Source organism: Asterias rubens, chromosome 7 (genome assembly GCF_902459465.1).
Source record: "Asterias rubens chromosome 7, eAstRub1.3, whole genome shotgun sequence".
Taxonomy (NCBI): domain Eukaryota; kingdom Metazoa; phylum Echinodermata; class Asteroidea; order Forcipulatida; family Asteriidae; genus Asterias; species Asterias rubens.
The window spans coordinates 2,926,466-2,949,444 of NC_047068.1; the positions used below are offsets into that span (position 1 = coordinate 2,926,466).

Genomic DNA, 22,979 nt, shown 5'->3' on the forward strand with positions numbered 1-22,979 from the left:
ACATCCCTTGAAATATTTCTGTCTGAAATTTCATATTTGATGAGAAATAAATAATCTAATTTCGCATGTGGAGTTTATCGCTCAGTGAGCGTTTTATTCATTTTTGTTTTGGCATCGATGCAGAGCAAAATTTGTAATCGGTTTTTCACTATTCTCTCGTGACCCAGATGACCGATCGGCCTCAAACTTCAACAGGTTTGTCAGTTTATGTATATGGTGGATTGCATAAAGTGCTTACACTGCCAGCAACCTTTTTGCTAGCAAAACTAATTCTGTTATGTTCCTTTAACAACCAAAAAAAGAAGACAAAACACTTGTATTTTTAAACACTATTAAACAGAGGTACTTAAAAAAAAAACAGTTATCGGTGAAAGGATTTCCTTGCAAACTGCTAAGCACTGAAAATGCCTGCTTAGCAGAAAGAGGGTGCCTAAATGATAGTGTTCATAACTGGTCCCCAACTAAATTGCAGGTAAATTTGTTGAATGCTCTCACCGTAAGTCCCCAACATAGTGTGTCTCCCACGCCATGCGCACCCGTGACCTAGCAACCATGTGGATGACGTTGGTAGATCCAATGATGTGGTCGGCCGTCTCGAAGGCGGAGTTACCCCTACCCAGGATGAGTACGCTCTTTCCTTCGTACTCTTCCTGGTCTAAGGAGACGGTCTGGTAACCCTCGGTGTGTTCAAAGCCTTCGAAGGAGGGCTCGTGTGGAAGGCTGTAGCCGGTGCTCATGATTAATATTCTGAAAAATAGGATCAGACGTAAAAATGTAATCACACAATCTGCGCCAAATAGACCTTTAAGCAGGACATTAATAATAATAATAAGACATTTGTAAAGCGCCTAATGCAAAAAGCCTCTAAGGGCATAAAGAGAACAATAAAATAAACAATGAGAGAAAGATACCACATGCAAATAAGCAAATCACAAAAAAAGCAGCTTTAAACAAATGAGTTTTCAACAGGGACTTAAAACATTGTAAAGAATTAGCCTGGCGAATATACAAAGGAAGACTATTCCAAAGAAACGGTGCGGCGTAAGAAAAAAATTTGTGGCCACAAAAAATTGAAGAAGCTCTAGTAGCAGAAAGCAATGACTGTTGAGATGATCGTAAAGTCCGAGGAGGGGAATAAGGATGAACAAAGTCAGATAAATTGGATTAAATCCATACGAATAGCACTAATGACCGGATAGTTCTGAGCAGGGCATTTTTTATAGTAAGCCAGTGAACAACCCAAAATCAGTTGAAGCAAAATCAAGGTCAAATTTCAGTATGGCTTCTAAAAAAATGATCACTGTAAAACTATAATCACATAATCTGGCTAACAACCAATGACTCAACCTCCTTCTCCAGGAGCCGTGCTATTGAGTATTAGAAAAGAAAACAATTTATCCAAACAGGACTTCTAAACAAATTATAAATGTAATAATGAAATCACATCTGGCAAAAGACAATGAGTCAGATGTAGGCAATTTCAAGAAGTGAATTATATGCATGGCTGGAAAGAACACATCAGCAGCAGTAATTTGGTATATGTCTAAGCTTTGGGATGTATCGCGTTGCTGAGTTATTCCTGTCACAATAATTGTGACAGAGAAAGAAAATGCCAGGCTACAGTTTTTCTTTCAAATATCTCTCAGTCATGTCAGTTTAAAGGCATTTGACACTATCGGTAATCACTCAAAATAATGTTTAGCATAAAAACTTACTTGGTAACGACCAATAGAGAGCTGTTGATAGTATGAAACATTATGAGAAACGGCTCCCTCTCAAGTAACATAGTTTTTGAGAAAGAAGTGATTTCTCACTAAAATAATTGAAATTGATTTCCAGACCTCAGAGGGCTTTTTTTTTCTTCCATTACTCTCTCTCAACTTCAATGACAAATTGAGCTAAAATTTTCACAGGTTTGTTCTTTACGCATATTCTGAGATACACCAATTACCAATAGTGTCCAGTGTCTTTAATCGTAACCAATAACCAAAGTGTGAAGGGGGGGGGAGATTTGGTGTTGAGTCACTTTCAAAGCAATGACGTTTCCACTTAACTCTGTTTTTCCACCCGACTTCCCCACCAATAATTTCTCAGGCTCACCTTCCAGACGTCACGTTCTCTTACTACCCGAGTTATACAATTTCATTTTTTGTTTTAGGGGGGATTTGCGAAATGCAATATGCCAGACTGAACGCATGCATGAGTTCCTCAGGCGTAGGAACATTTGGCCTGTGTGATGGAGTCGAGGAGACAGGTAAATGCACAGTTGACGGACTTCCAAGTCGTGTAAAGCGCTCCGCGTTAGATGTCTTAACTCGGCACAGAATTAAAGAGAAAGCTCTCCGGCTTAACACAAGGCCACAAAATAATGGAATATTTGATCAATCCAAGTCCGGGATGAGATAGAGACGGGAAAAAAACCCACAAAAATAATGCTTTGCGACCTATCGATACAAAACAAAATAACAATTTTCGTTTTTTAAAAGGTAGAGGAGCATTTGTTGCCTTAGTAAATCCAGGCAGTCAGCCAGAAAGTCAATTTGCACAGCTATCGGAAATCAGTAAGTCTTGACGTTATTTAATTTGGATAGGGCTTTCAATGGTTTAGTGCATACAAGCATGCTATAATTGGCTTAATGTGCATTGAACATGTTTGGAGTATGTGGACATTTTAGTTTGTTCTATTTTAACTCAATTGCCATTTGTTTTAAAGGCAGAGGACACTATTGGTAATTACTCAAAATAGTTCTTAGCATAAAACTCCAAGTAATGGAGAGAGGTTGATAGTATAAAACATTATAAGAAACGGCTCCCTCTGAAGTCGAGTAGTTTTCAAGAAAGAAGTAATTTTCAACGAATTTGATTTCGAGACCTCAGATTTAAAACTTGTGGTCTCGAAATCAAGCATCAGAAAGCACACAACTTCGTGTGACAAGGGTGTTTTTAATTCATTATTATCTCGCAACTTTGACGACTGAATGAGCTCAAATTTTCACAGGTTTGTTATTTCATGCATATGTTGAGATAAACAAAGTAAGAAGACTGGTCTTTGACAATTACCAAAAGTGTCCAGTGTCTTTAAGATGGACTGGATCTTCGAACAAAGCTGCTTAAAAAATAATTTGAGATCAAACTTGGTATAGGAACACCCTGTTTAATTTTTAGTGTTTGCACACAAGGTCCTTAGGGATAGCAATTGTAAATAAGGCGAGCCTGTCTAAACAAATCAATGAATAAATAAATATAGCAAACGATGAGAAAGAGTAGAAACAGAAGAAGACAAAGAAAATGAAAACTGTTTTAAAGACACTGGACACCTTTGGTAATTGTCAAAGACTAGTCTTCACATTTGGTGTATCTCAACATATGCATAAAATAACAAACCTGTGAAAATTTGAGCTCAATCGGTCGTCGAAGTTGCGAGATAATAATGAAAGAAAAAACACACTTGTCGTACGAAGTTGTGTGCTTTCTGATGCTTGATTTCGAGACCTCAAATTCTAAACTTGAGGTCTCGAAATCAAATTCAATTTACATCTTTCTCGAAAACTATGTCACTTCAGAGGGAGCTGTTTCTCACAATGTTTTATACCATCAACCTCTCCCAATTACTCGTAATCAAGAAAGGTTTTATGATAATTATTTTGAGTAATTACCAATAGTGTCCACTGCCTTTAAAAAGAAAGCTAAAACTAACAAAAAACTAACTGGCACGGCACGTTAATCCGGAGGTCGTTGGTTCGAATCCCACTCTAGTCAATTCTTTGTTCAACCCCAAAAATCAATTCAAAATTTACCCAGTCAGTTTCCCTTGTGGTTTATATTGATATCTGAAACAAAAAGTCGCATCCCCTTAAGGTGATCCCCTGGCTGCCGCTTCCCAGGTTGTATCGTAATTTGGGTGTGATCCCTGGTTACACGGCAGTTAACGTTTGTATGGCTTCTGACTGGCACCCCCGAACAAAGATATTGACAAAATAGGGACACCGCCAATATAAGGCTAGATAGCTCAGTTGGTAGAGCGCCGGCACGTTAATCCGGAGGTCGTTGGTTCGAATCCCACTCACGTCAAATCTTTGTTCAACCCCAAAAATAAAAAAACTAACTGCATAATAATATCTGTGCAGTTTTTTAACCTCGCCCTACAGTACTGATTATTTTAACATTTAAAGATGCTACATGTATGTCAGGTTTTTGGCCCCAAACATTAAAAAATGGATTTTGTTTTTGAGTGAATGGTATTTCAAGGAGTATCACTCGCTCTCACAAAAAAAAGTTTAACTTTTACCTTTAATGGTCAGGAACCATTACAAAAATTTAGAACTTTTTTTATAAAACACAAAAGAATTGGTCACGTGATTATTGTCTGGATCACGAGTTTGCTAGTTTGACGGTACTATAACTTATGTCTATTATTTCTCTATAATTTAAAACTGTTTTATTTTATGTGTTTGCACGCAGGGTCCTTAGGGATAGCAATTGTAAATAAGGCAAGCATGTCTAAACAAATCAATGAATAAATAAATACAGCAAACGATGAGAACAAGTAGAAATAGAAGAAAACAAAGAAAATGAAAGCAAAAAAGGAAATCGTTTCACAGATAAATCCATTGAACAGATTCCCAGAAAAACAGAGGATCTGAGTTAACGGCGCAAAGCCATTAAAAAGGAGAATAAATTATTCAAGTTTCAATTCAGTTGAAACAGTTAGTTCCACTCTTCGAAAAGACTCAATAAAAATAAGATGTTAGATAAGATTTGTCTTTTAGTGAAAATTTTGACAGTTGTGGCAGTTCCCAATACACACTTTTGCCCATTGGCTATTCTACGTGTCATTAGGCTAGACTGCATTTACAGAAACCTACAGGGAAACGGGGGAAAGCCAAGAAACACGTTCGATAATTCAGTATATTTCTAAGACAATTTTTGTTCTTCTTCCGAGCGTGGACCCGCTGGGAGCGGAGATAAAAGATTAGTAGAATTGAAACAAAATTGCACTAGGGCAATGAGAAACACACAAAAATGTTTGCTCACATTTCTAGCGTAAACTTTATTGAAATTTTACTTTGTGTTTAATTATAACAGATCTAGAGCTATGTTTTTGAGCAAAACGTTTGAATTCAGAAAAACCAAGTGTTCATTTAAAGGCAAGGTCATAAATTAGTACCATACTTGGTAAAAAGCACTGCAGCTGTTGATAGTAAAACTTATTTTGAGAAAAGATTCAATTTGAAGTGAATATAGTTTGGATAATTTTTACCAAAAAAAACATTTGCAACTGAGAAATGATTTCTGTGACCAGAGATGCGGTTAGTAAACACACTTCAGGGTGTCCCAACCATCCCAAACTTTACATACGTAAATCCCAAGAAGTTCTCACATGGATGAAAGAGGATGTTTTGACTGAGGAGCATGTCTACAGATGCCCAGATGGACAATGAGTAAATGACACCTCTTAATAACAGTGAAGCGTGATTTCACATGGTTCAAGTCAAAACCAATTATCCTGAACACAGATTGAACATCCCGCTTAAAGACACTGGACACATTTGGTAATTGTCAAAGACCAGTCTTCTCACTTGGTGTATCTCAACATAACAAACCTGTGAAAATTTGAACTCAATTGGTCATCGAAGTTGCGAGATAATAATGGGAGAAAAAACACCCCTCAAAGGTCTGGCAATCAAATTCGTGGAAAATTACTTCTTTCTCGACAGCTACGTTACTTCAGAGGGAGCCGTTTCTCACAATGTTTTATACTAAGTAAGGTTTTATGCTAACAATTATTTTGAGTAATTACCAATAGTGTCCACTGCCTCTAAGTGGACAGGCTTGCATGAACATTTAAAGGTGTGTGTAATTTAGAAAGGATTTTTGTTGTTGTTTTGCTTGGGGAACTGTGAACAACAAACTGTATATATGCAGTCTGCTTGTTGTTCACAAGGGCCATTGTAACAATATATTTATTTATCTATTTCCTCAAAACCTCCAAAAATGGAGAAGATAAAAAGATTTATAAAAATTACATCAAACATAACGTATAAGGGACATAGGCACGTAAATAAAGAAACAGGATAACCCTGACACTCACCAACGACCCCCAGACCAAACTGAAACAGTTTTAAACAAAAAAGTCAAACCGCATTCATTGGAAATTTAGTACAGTTAAAGACCGAAGTGGCATATCGTGCCACGTCACTTTGAGGAAACACAGTATTATTATTTTTAACCCATACATCCATTCATGGCTGACAACACAGATCATCCACTCAAATCTACAGCGACAAAGATGTGCTGATTAAAATTGTAAATGACTGCAAAATTTTGTTTTACGTCAAGTTCTTGTATAGACTACAAAAACATGTGTATGTTGTGCGTTCTATAGGTATGGAACCCATTTGAAAAATTGATCAGATCAAGTGAAAAAATATCCCTAAAGAAAAGATTGGTACAGATTTTAGATTGACAAAGATTCTCCGGACATTTCTTACAGACAGTGCGGGTGAGATAGTGCCGTGGTTGACGCCGTTAGGGATGTGACTCATGCCTGCATTGACAAGTAATAACTAACAACTAGAAAATGACTTCTTTCAACGTGGAAAATTACTTCTTTCTCAAAAACTGCGTTACTTATGAGGGAGCCACTTCTCACAATGTTTTATACTATCAACAGCTCTCCATTGCTTGTTACCAAGAAAGTTTTTGTGCTAACAATCATTTTGAGTAATTAACAATAGTGTCCAGTGCCGTTAACTACAAACAAGTTATAGTTAACTCTCAATATGAACACCATGTACATGTGCATGTAAAGCTTCAAACATCACTTAAGAGATACTCTGACCTAACATCAAGAACATCATACATGGGGGGAAAAAGGGCATTTTGAAAACAAGCTTAAACGAACGTTACGGAATTGGTAAGAAACAAAAATCATGAAGATCACAGATTTACATAAAACTTACACGGTCTAATGATGATGATAATAGAAAACATCCCTTGAAATGTCATATTTGATGAGAAATAAATAATCTAACTTCGCCTTTGGAGTTTATCACTCAGTGAGCGTTTTATTCATTTTTTATTTTGGCATCGATGCAATGCAAAGTTTGTAATCGGCTTTTCACTATTCTCTCGTGACCCAGATGGCCGATCGATCTCAAACTTCTACAGGTTTGTCAGTTTATGTAATGGTGGATTACATAAAGAGCTTACACTGCCAGCAACTGTTTTGTTAGCAAAAACCAATTCTGTAATAAGTAGGATTTGTAATGTTCCTTTAAAGAGTTTCTGAATTCGGTCAGAAAAAAAAGGACCCCAAAGATATATTAAAAACATTTGGGATGTAAAGAGATACGCTGCACGCTCGACTGAGAGAGAGAGTCACATTATGGTCAGTCTCTGTCTATTTATAAGATTGAACAAGTCCCGATTGGCAGCTGAGGCTGTGGCTGTAGCTGTTGCTAAGGGCTGCTGCTACAGAATAGGCATCCTAGGCTGTAGCCACAGCCGCAAATTCAAGCATGGCATAACGTTGGTCTGGGCAAAATTTGTAAGCTCTGCTTCTAAAATCGTAAGCTCTGCTTACAAAATCGTAAGCACTATATTGTCTATTAATTTTGGTTGTTTACCCATACACCGATGGATGTGTGTTAGCACTGTATACTCAGTACTTTCCCCGAGTCCTGTGAAAAAATATCACAGGCATGTTACACGGGTGGGATTCGAACCCACGACCCTTTCAATTCTAGAGCAGTGTCTTACCTACTAAAATACCGAGAGTGTCCGGTAGCTAGAATCCTATGTTTTGGCAGCAGGTGACGCAACAACATAAGAGATGTTATATTATCTGCCTAAAGAGTTCTTTTAATTAACTAACTCTTATCATTAGTGGATTTTCTTGTGCTTTTACATTTTGTGAATGTGAATGTGAAGAAGAAAGAAAATTTGTATTGTATGTTAAAGCGACTTGAGCGTCACTGAGTGACGGATATGCGCTACATGTATATAAGAAGCCAATACTATTATTATACACATTATAAAGAAACTCTTAACATATGATGCCGTTTTCACAGAAACGCATGTTGTATGAGGAGGGAAAGGCACCGGTACCATGGTAACCACAGGTATGTTTTCCCAATTACCACTAGGGAGTGCACTAGCACGTCATGAGCATATTAATTGAAAGTTGCTTCGTGTTATCTCAGGGAAATGAAGAGAAATTTACCAACACAATATACACCAGACAAATGGGTGCTTTACGTCTTTTTAAAGGCAGTGGACACTATTGGTAATTGGCAAAGACAAGTCTTCTCACTTGCTGTATCTCAATATACACATAAAATAACAAACCTGTGAAAATTTGAGCTTAATCGGTCATCGAACTTGCGAGATAATAATGAAAGAAAAAAACACCCTTGTCACACAAAGTTATGTGCGTTTAGATGGTTGATTTCGAGGTCTCCAAATCAAATTCGTGGAAAATTTCTTCTTTCTCGAAAACTATGGCACTTCAGAGGGAGCCGTTTCTCACAATGTTTTATACCACCAACCTCTCCTCAATACTCATCACCAAGAAAGGTTTTAGGCTAACAATTATTTTGAGTAATTACCACTAGTGTCCACTGCCTTTAATACTCTATCTTGGGGGGCCTACTTTTATTGACTAATATTCTTCCGTTGATTTGTAAGAGTTTCGGAGATGTAGAAATCTCTTCAAATCGGAAAGATTAGAAAGTATCTAGATAAGACAGCCACTGTGCACATTGTACATAATATTCGGTTTGTATCTAGCGCTTTATACACCATGTCTCAAAGCGCTTCCAACATTATTACCCTCATCATTGGGCCATTTCATTCCTCAAACAATCTCAGCTCAATGGGGAGTATACAGCCTGTGCCGCCAAATATGTAGCGCACTAAGCTAAATCAATCACAAGAACCATCTGTGCCCTTGGTTGGAGAGAAGTAACTATAGTAAAGTGTCTTGCTCAGGGACACAAGTGGCACGACTGGGGCTCAAACCTACACTCTGCTGAACAGAAACACTGGAGCTTGAGTTCGGTGCTCTTATCCGCTCGGCCACGACACCCCCACATGCTTTCCATGCTTCTCATCTGGACTACTGCAATAGGTTATTGGCAGGTTTCCCAAACTCTGCCAGATTGGGCACCCAAATTGTCATCATACTTAGACAAACATTGTGTACGACTTCTAAACCCCGTCTGAAAAACCTTGCAGGGGATACAAAAAATCAGAGAAAAAAAAACAAACGAACAAAGATGCGGTGAGAAAAGAAAACCCTCCACAACCCCAGATGAGTCAAAAACATTAAAGATTACCTGCATGTGTAGTCATAGCCATGCTGGTCAACAAATGAGAACGATTCCCCATCGGTCGGTCGGCTTATGTTCTGGACGTTTGTGTCGTAGCGAATGTTGAGTTTAAGTTTTCTTGCATAGTCGTTTAGGTATTGCACGTAGGTGTCGGCTGGGGGAAAGAATTCCTTGGAGTAATGTCTGGGGAAGAGACACAAAAACAAACAAAGTAATTTCTAAGTCTGTCATGACACCATCGAAACCTTCTCTAATAAATTTGGTTTTTAACACATACACCGATGTGTGTTAGCACTGTAAACTCAGTACTTCCCCTGAGTCCTGTGAAAAAAATATCACAGGCATATTACTCGGGTGGGATTTGAACCTACGACCCTTGCAATTCTAGAGCAGTGTCTTACCAACTAGACTACCGAGATTGCCCGGTAGCTAGAGGCAGTTTGAATCCTATGTTTTGGCAACAGGTATTACAGAAACCTTCTCTGTTTCACATTCTCTGCTTTAGAGGAACGATAGTTCCCCCGGTGCATGAAACAGAACAAGGGTAAAGCCGGGCGAGTGTTTATTTTACTCTGTGCTGATGGCATTGAACTCAGGTCTGTTAGATCCTGTTTGCATTGAACACAGGTTGTTTGCAAAAAACCACGGCCTGATCTTGGGCTCTGGGCTTGGGCTCCATCCGCCTGTCTGGGCCCCTGTACGGACTGCACATGTTTTCTAAATAACTGATGGGGCATAATCCTAGGCCTAGGCCCACGAAGTGCTTTCACAAACAGCCATTGAGAGGGATGTAGACATCAGAGAAAAAAAAAAGATCAAATAGTGAATGGGATCTGAATAGAAGATGGCATTGGTAGGTATTTGAGTCTATGTACACGTAGGCTTTGAACCCATGTAGCTTGAGTTTCAAGCTACATAAGTAGCTTGAACATGAGTTTCAACATGAGAACCCTACATGAACCCAAGCTCAGAACGTCAGAGACAGTGTTTAAGCCATGGTGGGCAGCGCCAGGTGGGCCATCCCAGAACTAGCAAGTTCCGCCCTGCACTCTGAACAAAATACACTATGCCGCCCAGCACAGACTTCCTCCAGATTGCACTTCAGCAATGATAGCCCCATATCTTACATGTCTAAGCCTGAATAATTTTGTTGAACTGCTCGCCCTTAGTGGACTGAATTGGATTAAGAGCAGACCACCACTAAAATTAGCTTAGCTACAACACAGGGCCCAATTTCAAAGAGCTGCTAAGCACAAACATTTGCTTAGGTATTTACTGGTATTCAGCTGTTGTTTTCATATCCTGAAAAATCATGTGGAAATTTGGTTGGTAATCCTGTTTTTATCAGGGCAAAAATTTCATGCTATTAAGCAAATTTTTGTGCTTAGCAGCTCTATGAAGTTGGGCCCTGGTCTGGGACTATAATAGTCAAATAAGACTCACTTCATTTGTAAGGTCTCATCGTCACTGATCAGGGAGTTCCAATCATGTCTCAAGTTGAACTCCTTGTTGGTCTTCCCCGTGTGCCTCTTATTGATACTGATCAGTTTACGATGTCGTGGGTACTCCTTAAAGAAGACGCCACTGACGTTCGCCTTCTCTAAGATCACGTAGTCCCTCTCGGCCCGGTCTAGATAGAACCCCATCTGCAGGCCGGCTGGGCCTGCCCCAACGATGCAGTACTGCCAAGCCCTTCTATCCTTCTCTCGCCATCCCGCTCCGAGGTTGGAGCTGAGCTGGATGAGAAAGAGCACCAAAAGAAGCAGGGAGAATGCAGTCGTCATGGTGACGTCAATGGTGTGTTGGTCTTGGTAGGAAGTATTTTAAGAAGGCACTGTGCATAGCTTGTTGGTCTATGGAGAGAGAAAAAAACACCCACACAAAACAGAAATTAATTAAGGATTTATGACGATCTTTGTTCAGCACTCATGACTTATAATCTGGATAGATAATAACAAGTTGGATGAACTCTTCCTATCGCACGAAATATACGACAATGACAACAGATGATATCCGGCACGTTTCTAATGTCAGCAAGGCCTATCTTTCATCTTTAAAGGAGCAGTTTCCTGTGTTGAAGATAGTCGAGGCTTTTGTGCTAAACTCAAGCTTTTTATTGATATACATGCAAGCTTAAATTTACATTGCTGTCCATAATGGTATCTTCTTGGTCATGAGACCAAGGGACTCTCAAATGTGACAAGCACTGTGACCTGGGCCCAATTTCATAGAGCTGCTAAGCAAAAAAATTTGCTTAGCATAAAATTTCTTCCTTGATAAAAACAGGTTTACCAACCTAATTTCCGTGTGATTTTCAGGAAAAGCAAACAAAAGCTGAACCCCAGTAACAAGCACTATGCAACAAATGGAAATTTGGCTGGTAATCCTGTTTATATCGGGGAAGAAATTTCATGCTTAGCAAATTTTTTTGCTTAGCAGCTCTATGAAATTGGGCCATGTAGGCTTAAGTGTAGTTACACAGATATCTTCATGACTACATGTGCGATGAAGAAATATCAGTTTAAGATAAGATGACAAGCAGGGAAAGAAACCACTGATCGAGTCAACCTGATTGCCACTTTGTACAAATTCAACAGGACAGTCTTGCTGTCACCAAATTCTGTTGTCAGCACTGTGCCCATTTGACGACACACAGCCTAAAGTCGGCCATGTTAACATTGGAAATTGTCAATTCATAACAAAACATTTGCTTCTGGGTTGAAGCACAGTGAACAACTGCATACATGGGGCACAATCTCAGACTAATTTGCGACTGGCCACTAGGGACATTTTTTAAATAAGCCGCTTGCAGTTCCACATTCTCCTGAGGGTACAAAAGTGATGGAATTGTAAACATACAATTGACATTATTAGATACAAACTTTGCATCATTGTCAACTCAGAGCAAGATATTATCTCCAGGGTTGTTTGCAGCTGGCCCCTAGGGACATTTTCTTAAAAGCCGCTTTTACATGTAGCTCCTAAGTTCTTCAGAGGGTCAATATATAATGGTATTGTACACATACAATTGACATTATTATAAAAAAAATATAAACAAATTTTGCATCAAGCACTTTAAAAACCTATCAAGTTTTAGTATGTACTTTTAGTGAACATAACTCATTCTCAAAAGTACCATTAAAAAGGCTTCAAATTCAACTCCTACCCTTTTAGAACATACAATTTGGTATAAACAAGCTGAAATGTTGTGTACACGTTCGTACACAATATACAAACGTGTTAACATTACAGCATCATCTAGTGCCAAAAGTTAATGATGAAAGATGAGAAGGATTTATTACTATTGATATCTTAAAAGCTTCAACCTTTATACAACCCCCCCCCCCCCCCCTCCCCTGTCTACCTAGTCTAAGGGCCTAATGCGTCAAGTCAAAACAATCAACCGAATAACCTTGTCGGTATATTGCTTCGTTCTACAACTCCATTTGGTGACAGCGTTTCTGCAGGCACTACAGACCGGCCCCAGTGTGATAACTTCAGAGAATGTGTGATGTGTGTACTTCAGTGCCGACCACATCGTTTGGTTAATCATTTCTGAAGACGCTTTTGTAGGGCATCATGTAGAAATGTCAAAAGCATTAAGCGGACATTTGTGCGCGAAATGATAATGTTTGTTTGTTTGTTTTGTTTTGTTTTGTATGTAACTTAATAACTATCAAGCTTTGCTGTTGAATTTATTACTTGTGAAGATAAATGCAAGTGACCTTCTTCATGTATTAAATTTGAAAAGCACACTTTCCTGATTGCACTTGAAATTAAACAAAAGCACCGCAGTGTTTAAAGGCAGTGGACACTATTGGTAATTACCCAAAATAATTGTTAGCATAAAAACTTACTTGGTAATGGAGAGATGTTGATAGTATAAAACATTGTGAGAGACGGCTCCCTCTGAAGTAAAGTAGTTTTCGAGAAAAAAAGTAATTTTCCACAAAACTGATTTCGAGACGTCAGAATTAAATTTTGAGGTCTCAAAATCAAACATCCGATCAGAAAAAAAAAAAAGATAAAATGCCTAAGAAGATTCCAGACTGAAATGACACGGTCAATAAAGTACCTGCCCTTGTTTACAAAACAAAGTCATTCAATTCAATCAAAAACAGGTTTTGGGAGTGTAAAGTTTGGACAAACTGAGCAATTTTTCGTCCAAGACCAGCCCCTCCCACACCACACATAATGAAAACAGAAAAGCGGTTGGTAAAATGTTCACAAACGTTTTAAAATATTCAGTGCACTTCCAATGTTTCTTTTCCAACAACCTGCATGTACACTACGTCATTCTCAGTGAGGACAGACCTCTTCTACAGTCAACACGATCTGATTGTTAATCTCTCCGTCTTCACGGACTGTTTACAATTTGCCAAAATATTTGCCTGATAGACCTAGGCACTTGTCCAATCCCAAACCACGAAAGATGTTCAAAACAAGAGTAAGAAAAACCAAAACAAACAAACTTTATTTCAACACCTCTTACTTCATGACACAATCCTCGAACAAGTTCTGATTAAAGGCACTGGACACTATTGGTAATTACTCAAAATAATTATTAGCATAAAACCTTACTTGGTAACTAGTATTAGGCAGAGGTTGATAGTATAAAACCTTGTGAGAAACGGCTCCCTCTGAAGTGATGTAGGTTTTGAGAAAGAAGTAATTTTCCACGAATTTGATTTCGAGACCTCAAGTTTAGAATTTGAGGTCTCGAAATCAAGCATCTGAAAGTACACAACTTCGTGAGACAAGGGTGTTTTTTTTCTTTAATATTTATCTCGCAACTCCGACGACCAATTGAGCTAAAATTTTCACAGGTTTGTTATTTTATGTACATGTTGAGATACACCAAGCAAGAAGACTGGATTTTGACAATTACCAATAGTGTCCACTGCCTTTAATCTTCTAATCAACTGCACAATGGAACTGTCACTCCATAAATCTCAAAGGTTTTCCTCTTATTCACTCGCAGTCTTGTCAGAATTGTTCAAAATATTTGCCTGATAGATCTTGGGACTTGTCGAATCTCAAACCATGAAATTTGTTCAAAACATGAGTTAGAAAAAACAAAATAAACAAACTTTATTTCAACAACTCTTATTTCATGACACAATCCCAGAACAAACTCTGATTCACCTTCTAATCAACTGCCCAATCGAGCTGTCACTCCATAAATCTCAAAGGTGGTTTTCCTCTTATTCACTTCTCGCCATCTTGTCAGAATTGTTCAAAATATTTGCCCGATAGATCTTGGGACTTGTCGAACCCCGACTTATGAAACATTTTCAAAACATGAGTTAGACAAAACAAAACAAACACACTTTGTTTCAACACCTCTTGTTTCATGACACAATCCCAGAACAAACTCTGATTCATCTTCTAATCAACCGGCCAATCGAGCTGTCACTCCATAAATCTCAAAGGTTTTCCTCTTATTCACTACTCGCCGTCTTGTCGGCCAATAAGGAAGAGACTTTTTTAATCATTGTCTTTTTGGTTTTTCCTAAATTAAAATGTGACAGTTGGTCAGTCTTGACCGAGTATTGCGATATTGGAGTTCTGGGCAAATGAGTTGTGCTTTTTGGCAGTCAAGTGTCTGTTCATTTGGTGCTCAATATGTGGAGTCTTGAGTATTCGCGCGCATACCGCCGGGCAAAACCTTTGTGTTTTGGCAGCCAGCTAGAAAGTGTATGCAATCTTACCATGACTACGCTTCTTTTTGCCCGGCGAAACATGACGTATGCAGTGTTTTGTCAACAGAGGGCCGTTTGAATGTAAACATAGGTCACATCGTCGATAAAGGCTGGAGTCTTGAGTCAAAATATATATTTTAAATTCAAGGTAAACAAAAAACCCATATTCATAAATACCTCAGGCAGTTTCGCTATTCCTATTGGTGAAAAGGTGCTACGGCGCATACAGCAGCCACAGCCAGGAACACCAGGGCGAACGCCTTCTCTTTTTCGATAGGTGCACTTGGTTCTTTTACATGCGTTACACAACACATGGGACCAACGGCTTTACGTCCCATCCGAAGGACAAAGCAATGGCTAAGTGTCTTGCTTAAGCACACCAGTGGGGGCTGGGGATTCGAACCCACACTCTGCTGATCAGGAACACCAGAGTTTGACTTCAGTTCTCTTAATCGCTCGGCCTTGACACTTCCAAGAAGTAGGCTAGATACATACATAGAAAACAGCATTTGATGATCTTGGGACAAATCACCACCGCTTATTTCGATTGCAGCAATCAGACAAGGTTGATGAGAACCAACCTCATTCCCAGGGGTGACTGGTCTCTCCGCCCCATTTGTTCCCAGCATGCGCTGCTCACACGTAAGCACCGGTATTGCTTTTAATTAAAACGTGCCGGCATATGGCACATTTTAATTAGGTCTGTGGCCAATCCACCCAATTATGGAGGTTACATGAAGCAAAAGAGGTCAAGTCATAGAGACACTGGTTCCCCTTTCATTCTTCTCCGTTCTTGTGACATGTCTGATTCATTGATTCAAGTTTAATGAATAAAAATACAGCACGGCAAAAATAATAATTGTTGTTTTTTACCCAAATACACCGATGTATGTTAGCACTGTATACTAAAAAAAAATACCAAGCTCTGTGAAAAGCATTACAGGCATATTACTCAAGTGGGATTCAAACCCAAGACCTTAGCAATTCTAGAGCAGTGTCCTACCAACTAGACCACTGAGATTGCCCGGTAGCTACAGGCAGTTTGAATCCTATATTTTAGCAGCGGGTACCGCATCTTTCATGGCAAAAATACTTACACAACATCAAGAGGTTAAACAATGAAATAAAATAAACCAAAATAGAACCCATTGAAGAAAAAATTGCACAAAATGATCCAATGTTAGCCCCTAAAGGCAAAAACTCTGACTGTATGCAGCTTCAGGGGTGACTCTGTACAAGCATTGAGTCATTTTTTAAATTTTTAATTCGTGTTAAAATACTTGCATTTTGACACGCGTGTACTACGTATGTAAGTGTCATACAAGCTCTCCAAAGTATCACTAGTCATCAAGCGCTCAATAGTCAGTGTTGCTTTTCAGCAAATCCCTACCAGGGTTAAGTGAGGGGAGATATCAAGTATTACTTGTAAGTGATGAGAGGTATCGAGCAGGCGCTCTGACCATGGTAAAGAGGCTGGATAAAATACACAAAATCCATGACAATCCATACAACAGATTGTGTTGCCTTGACTACAATATGAAGGCCAAATTTGATGCAATAATCACAGGCTCAATGCTTGAATGGTGTGTTTTATTGAAAACTGGAAGATGGGAATATATTCACTCTTTCAAGCGCAAACAGTTTTTTGAGACTTGTGTTATCACATACATTGCTGTAGCAGGCCAGTAAGCTCGGTTTTTGAAAAGGCAAGGGCACTAAGGCATTTTCTTCTTAGTTAAGGGCTGTGTAAGCATTTCAAGGGAACCAAGGCAATGACCAAGGGGCATGGAGGCAATCGCCTTTGTTGCTTCTGTGAAGTATCAGTCCTGCGGTAGCTTTTCAGGGAAACAAAACAGTGCTCTTTAAAGGCAGTGGACACTATTGGTAATTGCCAAAGACCAGTCCTCTCACTTGGTGTATCTCAACATACATAAAATAACAAACCTGTGAAAATTTGTGCCCAACTGGTCGTCAAAGATGCGAGATAACTATGAAAGAAAAAACACCCTTGTCACACGAAGTTGTGTGCTTTCAGATGCTTGATTTCGAGACCTCCAAATCTAATACTGAGGTCTCGAAATCAAATTCGTGGAAATTTACGCCTTTCTCACAATGGTTTATATTATCAACCTCTCCCCATTACCCGTTTTCAAGTTTAAAAAAAATTATGCTCAGTAAAATCAGATTACCAGCCAAGACTCCATGTTATGCTAAATAAACAACAGCTAAATACCAGTCACAAGCAATGTATGTCATGAAATTTATGTATGTGTAAAATAAGCGAGCTATTTTAGTGCTTGAGCAAATTTGTTGCTTTAAAAGCAGCTCTATGAAATTGGCCACTGGCCGCAGTATTCACCAAGGGAGACCTCGGAAATCTGAATCAAATTGTTATTTTATTTCTAAAAGGGAGGCATATCAGATGACATAATTTCACAGGATATTTACTACCATTACCATTTTTATAACAAGTAAGTTTCAGATAAAATGTTGTTCTTTGGGTCATCACTACACTCTGACCCCATATATGACCCTTGACCCAACAAAGGCTTTTTGTGGCCGAGTGGTTCACCTCACCCCAGCTTTGGTGTTGTTAGCAGCAGAGTGTGGGTTTAAAAAGGTGATGGTACTTGTGCCCTTGAGCAAGGGGCTTAAACCTATAATAGCTTTAAGAGATGTTAAATTTGCATCAGGGATAAAGAATATTAATTTTATTTTTTCCCCATACACCGATGTGTGTTAGCACTGTTACTCAGTACTTTCCCGAGTCCTGTGAAATAACATAATAGCTTTGTAAAATGATGGGAATGCAGAGCATTCGACAATAACACCGTTTACATACAGCGTCTTTTCCTCAGGTTGCAAAGCGCTCAGAGAATGACAAGAAAAAAACAACAACAATGGGAATGAAATCAAAAATCAAAAACCATGAGGGAAAACCACGACCGAGCAAAGCCTGCAGCAATAAGCCAAACTGACCAGCTCTAGGCCCCTAGTGGATGATACCCATGCCATACATCCCTACCGACTGTGAAGGGGGTAAGTCTGTTTCAGCCCTAGGAGTAGGTGGCTTCTAGTGGATGATGCCCATGCCTACATCCTTAGGGACTGTGAAGGGGGTGACCCTGTTTCAGCCCTAGGAGTAGGTGGCTCCTAGTGGATGATGCCCATGCCTACATCCTTAGGGACTGTGAAGGGGGTAACCCTGTTTCAGCCCTAGGAGTAGGTGGCTCCTAGTGGATGATACCCATGCCTACATCCTTAGGGACTGTGAAGGGGGTAACCCTGTTTCAGCCCTAGGAGTAGGTGGCTCCTAGTGGATGATACCCATGCCATACATCCCTACCGACTGTGAAGGGGGTAAGTCTGTTTCAGCCCTAGGAGTAGGTGGCTCCTAGTGGATGGTACCCATGCCTACATCCTTAGGGACTGTGAAGGGGGTAACCCTGTTTCAGCCCTAGGAGTAGGTGGCTCCTAGTGGATGATACCCATGCCATACATCCTTATGGACTGTGAAGGGGGTAAGTCTGTTTCAGCCCTAGGAGTAGGTGGCTCCTAGTGGATGACAGCCATGCCTACATCCTTAGGGACTGTGAAGGGGGTAACCCTGTTTCAGCCCTAGGAGTAGGTGGCTCCTAGTGGATGATACCCATGCCATACATCCCTACCGACTGTGAAGGGGGTAACCCTGTTTCAGCCCCAAAAGTAGGTGGCAACATGCCCCTAGAGGGCAGTTGTGGTTGCCCGCCCAAATTAGTTGACATACATTCTAGCCCTCAACTTCAAGTGGTTGTCCAGCCCTGTGATGCCAGGCAATTTCTCATGAATAAAGAAACAAAATACATACTGTCCTCTTGAATAGTTGCTTTATGTTGTTAAAGACACTGGGCACTATTGGTAACTGTCAAAGACCAGTCTTCTCACTTGGTCTTCTCACTTTTATGCAAAAAATAACAAACCTGTGAAAATTTGTGCTCAATCGGTCATCGACAAGCACGGTATTCATGAAATGAAAAACACCCTTGTCACACGAAGTTGTGTGCATTCAGATGCTTGATTTCGAGACCTCAAAATCTAATTCTGATGTCTCAAAATTAAATTCAAATATTTTGAAAACTACCTCACTTCAGAGGGAGTCGTATCTCGTAATCTTTTATACCATAAACAGGTCTCCATTACTCGTTACCAAATAAGGTTTAATGCTAATAATTATTTTGAGTAACTACCAATAGTGTCCAGTGGAACTATGAAATTCATAGTAAATGGCAAGGAACTGTTTACACCATACAAGCTGTCACTTCCCCCAATTGAAAATCAAAATTTGTTGTAACCTTGAAGGCAGTGGACACTATTGGTAATTACTCAAAATAATTATTAGCATAAAACCTGACTTTGTAACAAGTAATGGGGAGAGGTTGATAGTATAAAACATTGTGAGAAACGGCTCCCTCTTAAGTGCCATAGTTTTCCAGAAAGAAGTAATTTTCCACGAATTTGATTTCGAGACCTCAGATTTAGAATTTGAGGTCTCGAAATCAACCATCTAAACGCACACAATTTCGTGTGACAAGGGTGTTTTTTCTTTCATTATTTTCTCGCAACTTCGACGACCGATTGAGCTCAAATTTTGACAGGTTTGTTTTTTTATGTAATGTATATGTTGAGATACACCAAGTGAGAAGACTGGTCTTTGACAATTACCAATAGTGTCCACTGTCTTTAAAACAAAATCTAAAGCTAGTTTTGTGAAAAACTCACCACCTTCCAAGCACTGAAATGATTCTTCCTGGTAAAAATACAGTGTGCGCTTTTGCTCACAAGATGCTGATGTTCAACAATGATTTATCAGCGTGTTTGCAGTACAGACCTCATCGATGTAAAACTACAAATGTGACAAGTGTCTCCTGTGAACAAGTTGTAATGATGCAATGTACACTGACTGGAGTGTGGTGTTCAGCAGCTTATATGCAAATCTGTGTGCTGCTGTGATTGGTTGATGGGATTATGACAGTGACCTGGACAGGCCCTGATTGGATGAAGAGGATAGTGGGCGGTGCTTAGTTGGTAGTTGCTTGAGTGTGCTTGGCTCTGAAGTGAATATCTCATTTGCATATGTTTTGCAACTTCAGTTCAACCAATGAGGCTTATAATGGGGCTTTGAACAAGACTGGCTTAATCCAACTTGATTTCTTTGCTTAGTAGAAGCTGAATTGAGAATACATAACATGTAGCATCGTAAACACAGATTTCATGAATCTATTTTCTATTAGATTTACTGCATGGTGAGTCTTGTTTTAAATTGAATTGCGATAACAACATGTTTAAGTGAAAAAAAAATCGCATTTAAATTTTTTGGGGGACTTGGGTAAAGATACACGTTATGTGTCAGTATTGCTAACTGTAAACTTGATTGCATATTCAACGAAAAGTGTTTCTTAAAGGTAGTGGACACTATTGGTAATTACTCAAAAATATTTATTAGCATAAAACCTTACTTGGTAACAGGAAATAGGGAGAGGTTGATATTATAAAATACTGTCGTTTTCACGAAAGAAGCAATTTTCCACAAATTTGATTTTGAGACCTCAGATTTAGTATTTGAGGTCTCAAAATCAAGCATCTGAACGCACACAACTTCGTATGATAAGGGTGTTTTTTCTTTCATTATTATCTCGCAACTTCGACGGCCGATTGGCTTTGACGGCTCAAATTTTCACAGGTTTGTTATTTTATGCATAATGTTGAGATACAGCAAGTGAGAAAATCGGTCTTTAACAATTACCAATAGTGTCCAGTGTCTTTAAAGCAAAAGTAAGATTAAAAATAAAACTGCTCAAAGATATACAAGAAACTGACAGTATACACACAGTCATTGTAGATAACTTTCCCTGAAATTTTTCTCCTAAAATGCTGTAGTTTTCAGAGAAAAAATTAGAAAATAACTTGTTCTGATCTCACAACTGAGCTCAAGTTGTCACAGTTGAGACAGCTATGTTTTTTCCAACATTTTCTTGTGACTCTGACTGAAAAAAATCACACACAAAATCTAGACGACAACAAACCTTTCTGTCTGCGAAGAACAGAGCAGCTACAAAAATACATTCCTTGCAGGTTTATGCTTGACTTACTTAACTTATCGAATGTCAGACTGTTTCCATCTAGAGAAATAGGCTACTGTTCAGGCTGCATAAACAGGCCGTATCAAAAACACCCAAAGCCATGGATTAGCTCATAGCCTGTTTTGTCTTAAGCTGACGGGCGTTTGCAAAAACCGCAGTCAATAATTGCAACATATTGAATAATGAGGACGATTCCCTGCGCATCCTTGACGCAATCCCACATGACTGGTGCTGTAAAATCCAACGCTAGCCACAGGTATAATATAATGATAATAATAATTATAATGAAGTCTTATGTAGCGCACGTATCTCTGTACCAACAAGGTACTCAAGGCGGTTGGTAAATTTGTATACATTTATACAGAAAGATGGGTTCTGAAGTTATGCATTCTGAGACCATATATGTAGTACCCTAAAAGGGCTTACAAGGTGCTAACAGCGCATACAGCCGCCACAGCCAGGAACACCGGGGCCAACCCCTTCTCTTTTCAAAAAGTACACTGGGTTCTCTTTTACATGCGTTACACAACACATGGGGCCAACGGCTTTACGTCTAATCCGAAGGACGAAGCAATGGTTATAAACCGCAGTCCCTCACCCCGTGAAAAAGTTCAATGGACTTGATATCTATCCCACAGATTAATAGACAGTCCGATATATACCAAGCGATCACATTACCACTTCGTAATCCATTAGTCCGCCCGGACAAAAGAAACCAACGATTCTTACGAATCCGTCCGGAAGAATAAGTCAGAAAAGAGAACCCCGGAATAATACTGGTAATGGTGGCATCGCATATCACTATATGATGAAGCCAAATAAAGTTGTGAATACATCAGTGCACAATACCTCGACATGGCATTATTGTTGTATTAACGGAGCCAGGGGCGCAGGTGAATCCCCGTTGAATAGCCAGTGGAAAGGGCAGAGCTGCTATGATACATACACCGTGACCTCCCAAGACAAGGCACATCAATGTACATGGTATTCCCCATTTGTTTCATCTGGCAGCAGGGGGCCGAAACCGATCCAGTTACGGTGTAAATAAGTGTAACAAATACTACGCCGAGGGACACAAACTACGCACTTTGTATCTCTCTGAGATCCTACTCTATGAGAAACAGTTTGGGTGAGATTTGCAAAAACTTGTCTTTTGTCAGTTGCTGCGAGAGATTCAGAATGGGACTCTTTCAATATCTGGGACCCACTTCATGGGGGGCTGTTTACCATGCAGGCTCACTCGGAAAATGACATTTTGAGAAGCGCAATTGCAGAGATTTAAAGCTGTTTTGCGATAAACAGGGCAAAGGTGGAAAGAGAGGCAGAGTATGTTACGAGATTTAGAATGGGACTCTTTCAATATCTGGGACCCACTTCATGGGGGGCTGTTTACTATGCAGCCCGTCCATTGCAAAACATCCTCACTCAGAAAATGACATTTTGAGAAAATGACATTTTGAGAAAATGCCATTTTGAGAAGAGCAAGTAAAGAGATTTAAAGCTGTTTTGCGATAAACAGGGCAAAAGTGAAAAGAGAGGCAGAGTATGTTACCAGGTTTAGAATGGGACTCTTTCAATATCTGGGACTAACTTCTTGGGTGGCTGTTTACCATGTAGCCATTCCATGGCAAACGAGCCTCACTGGGGAAAATGACATGTTGATAGTTGCAAGTAAAGAGATTAAAAGCTGTTTTGCGATAAACAGGGCAAAAATGTGAAGAGTGGCAGAGTATGTTACCAGATTTAGAATGGGACTCTTTCAATATCTGGGACCCACTTCATGGGTGGCTGTTTACCATGTAGCCATTCCCAGTCTGGCCATTCCA

The 22,979-nt window shown here is 39.4% G+C and overlaps 1 protein-coding gene across 1 annotated transcript in view; it reads right to left on the reverse strand.

Moving 5' to 3' along the window:
• Window positions 1-19,969, reverse strand: part of LOC117292927 (FAD-dependent oxidoreductase domain-containing protein 2-like) — a 43,670-nt gene extending 23,701 nt beyond the window's left edge. The window contains exons 1-4 of the mRNA XM_033775102.1: window positions 19,793-19,969; window positions 10,776-11,185; window positions 9,339-9,515; window positions 496-747 (exon numbers count right to left, since the gene is read on the reverse strand). Coding sequence (XP_033630993.1) covers window positions 496-747; window positions 9,339-9,515; window positions 10,776-11,116 — 770 coding nt within the window. The 5' untranslated portion in view covers window positions 11,117-11,185; window positions 19,793-19,969. The remainder of the gene's footprint in view (window positions 1-495; window positions 748-9,338; window positions 9,516-10,775; window positions 11,186-19,792) is intronic.
• Between the last annotated feature and the right edge of the window lie 3,010 nt (window positions 19,970-22,979).